Genomic DNA, 2,825 nt, shown 5'->3' on the forward strand with positions numbered 1-2,825 from the left:
TCCAAGTCCAAAAGCCTCAGGGAAGCCAGTCTCTCGTCTGAGGCCAAAGGCTTGAGGACCCGGGGACTGCTGGTGTAATTCCTGTATTCCAAAGGCTGGAGAACATGGAGTTCTGATGTCAAAGGACAGGACAAGGGTGCCCCCGCTCCAGGAGAGAGAGCGTAAACCCGCCTTTCCTCTGTGTTTTGGTTCTGTCCTGGCCCCCGCCCATTGAATGGTGCCGTCCATGCTGAGGGCAAGTCTTTCTTGCTCAGTCCACTGGCTCACGTGCCAGTCTCTTCCAGAAACGCCCTCATAGACACACAGAAGTAACGCTTTACCAGCTAAGTAGGTAGCCCTTACTCCAGTCAAGCTGACACATAAAATTAACCTTTGCACAGTATCAGCATTTGCAGAAGTTCACCAAGTCCTAGTTCCCAGAGTGACACAAAGGTGGCCAGGCAGTGCTGGCACGTGCAGTGTGTTGCATAGTGGGAGGGGCCCAGAGCTTAGGCAGTTCAGGTCTTTTATCATGGGCAGTAAGTCTGCTGACCTGTGCCCCAGAGAGAGGGAGGGAGACTTTTGTGTTATTCTGGACATAAGCAAGCCTGCCCTCTCCTCTGGAGGGGCCACCATTTCTGTCTTTCAGGCTGTTAGCTATAGAGACCCTCCTGAAAAGACAGACCAGTTTTTGCTAGGTTTTCAAAGACAGTCTTGAACGAGATGCTGTTATCTTTCAGCTCCTCTCGTGTTTCCTTCACAGAGATTGTGCAGATGTGCTCTTCTTTCTGTACAGAGTTCACTGTTATTCATGTGTAAGGAGTGCTTTGGGTTTTATGTATAAAGTTGGGATTTTTTTGTTAAAGCAAAGGGCAAAACTAATACGGGTCTGATCTGACAGTATGGTGCTTTTCCAGGCAAAGTGTGAAAGTAGAAGAATGTTTACAGATCTTTGGCACAAAAAACTGAAAGCAACTTTAAATGACTAATTTGAATACAACTTTGCACAGCTTCCTTCTTTCTTAACCCTACCTGCTTCCTACAGCTCTCACACGGCAATGGGGTAGTTTCAGGGATTCACTGAACTTGTTGACAATATTCAAACAGCCTTATGTGGTGTGTTTTAAGGTGCAGCAGAATCAACGATGATGTCATACTTCTCCACTTACCAAATTCAGGAGCATCAGCCGAAAGTAGCTGTGAGCACGCTGAGAGACCTGCCGTGCCCAGTGCTGCAGAGCAGCGTGCTTGGGGGACAGCTGGAGGCGTCCTGCAGTGCTCCGGAGCTCTTTGACTGGCTTGGCGCCGTCTTCAGTAACGCAGACCTGTGGGTATCTGAATTCCCTGGATGTTATAGGGCTCTCTGGCTTGCTTCTTGTTTTTAATTGGAGTTTAATACTCTGGGAGTGATCATGTGGTGGATATAGGTGTATTTTCTTTCTCTTTTTTTTGTGACAGAAATAATGAGCCTACTAATTTCATATCAGCCTATTGCTGTCCTCAGCCACACTCAGTGATGGCAAAAGCTTATCTGTGTACAATCACCGGTTTCATACTGCCAGAGAAGATCTGTCTCCTACTGGAACAGCTGTGGTGAGAACTCTTTGCCCGTCATATCTCATTTGTTAGTGCCACCGTGATGTTAGGGGCAGTGCTAGGGCTCTGCATCACAGGGTCCCTCACACGCGTTTCCTCTTGTTTCCTTTCTTGGGCTCAAAGTGTAGTAACATTACATCTTAAATGGCATAATTATCATTGCTGATAGGAACATTCTGTTGCCAAGCACTTGTTCTTATAGAAAGATTAAGAACAGAGCTTAAATAAGCTTCTTGAAAAAAACGGCTCATGTTCTGTGTTCTCTTCCCCCTGTTTTGGTGTAGTTGAAGTTATATCACTTAAAAACATAGCAATACTCTATAGAACAAATTATGGTCTGTTTTAAGTATTGGAGTTCTGCAAAATATTTTATTCTGAAATGGGGTGGAAAAAAAAAGAGTTGATCATCTCTGAATTGAAATCATGTCTAAGATATGTTCTAGGTTTAAGATTCTGTGAATCACTGGGCATTAATAATATGCTAGGTATTGAATAGAATATGTTTTTCTGTTTGTTAAGAATTATCTTTCTTTTTCAGTCACTATTTTGATGAGCCAAAGTTAGCTCCATGGGTTACATTGTCGGTTCAAGGCTTTGCAGACAGCCCTGTTTCGTGGAGAGAAAATGAACATGGCTTTCGAAAAGGAGGAGAACATTTATACAACTTCGTGATTTTTAATAACCAGGACTATTGGCTTCAGATGGCTGTTGGGGCAAATGATGGCTGTCCACCATAAAAGATACAAATTATACAATCATGTTTGTTTCTGTTTATGCTTGTTTTCAGATTTCCTAGTGGTAAAAGGGCTGTGTGTCCACTCAGACTTGTCTGATGATGACATTGCTCAGATCAGCATTTGCTAGCATTTTGCTCTGTGACAGCTGGGTCTGTCATCCAGTGCATAGCTTATGGTTGGTTTATCTCCGTCAGTATAAGGACAGAGTTGTATGTTACTATGTGGTAGAGTAGGCTGGAATGGCTAAGGGATTAGGGCATTGGACCATTGGGTAAGATGTGTGCTGTTTAATCATTACAGCTTTTTTAGATAATAAGAAGAATTTTTGTATCATCCTTACCAAGGCCAGTCCCTGTTGAAAGTCCTAATCATATATTCATTCTATTCTCAGATGAACCCTATGATGAAACTGAGGCACAGTTTCGTAGGCTCCTGAGAGCAGTGTAAATAAGCTCCTGAGATCACACTCCTGGTGGATCTGAGACTTGATCTCAGGCCAGTCTGGTTCCTGAG

At 43.8% G+C, this 2,825-nt stretch overlaps 1 protein-coding gene across 1 annotated transcript in view; it reads left to right on the forward strand.

Moving 5' to 3' along the window:
• Positions 1-2,333, forward strand: part of RPP40 (ribonuclease P/MRP 40kDa subunit) — a 12,416-nt gene extending 10,083 nt beyond the window's left edge. Inside the window, 3 exon segments of the mRNA XM_008569443.1 lie at positions 1,108-1,306; positions 1,438-1,572; positions 2,114-2,333. Coding sequence (XP_008567665.1) covers positions 1,108-1,306; positions 1,438-1,572; positions 2,114-2,312 — 533 coding nt within the window. The 3' untranslated portion in view covers positions 2,313-2,333.
• The last annotated feature ends 492 nt before the right edge of the window (positions 2,334-2,825 follow it).

This window comes from Galeopterus variegatus, unplaced genomic scaffold, assembly GCF_000696425.1.
Source record: "Galeopterus variegatus unplaced genomic scaffold, G_variegatus-3.0.2 Scaffold497, whole genome shotgun sequence".
Taxonomy (NCBI): domain Eukaryota; kingdom Metazoa; phylum Chordata; class Mammalia; order Dermoptera; family Cynocephalidae; genus Galeopterus; species Galeopterus variegatus.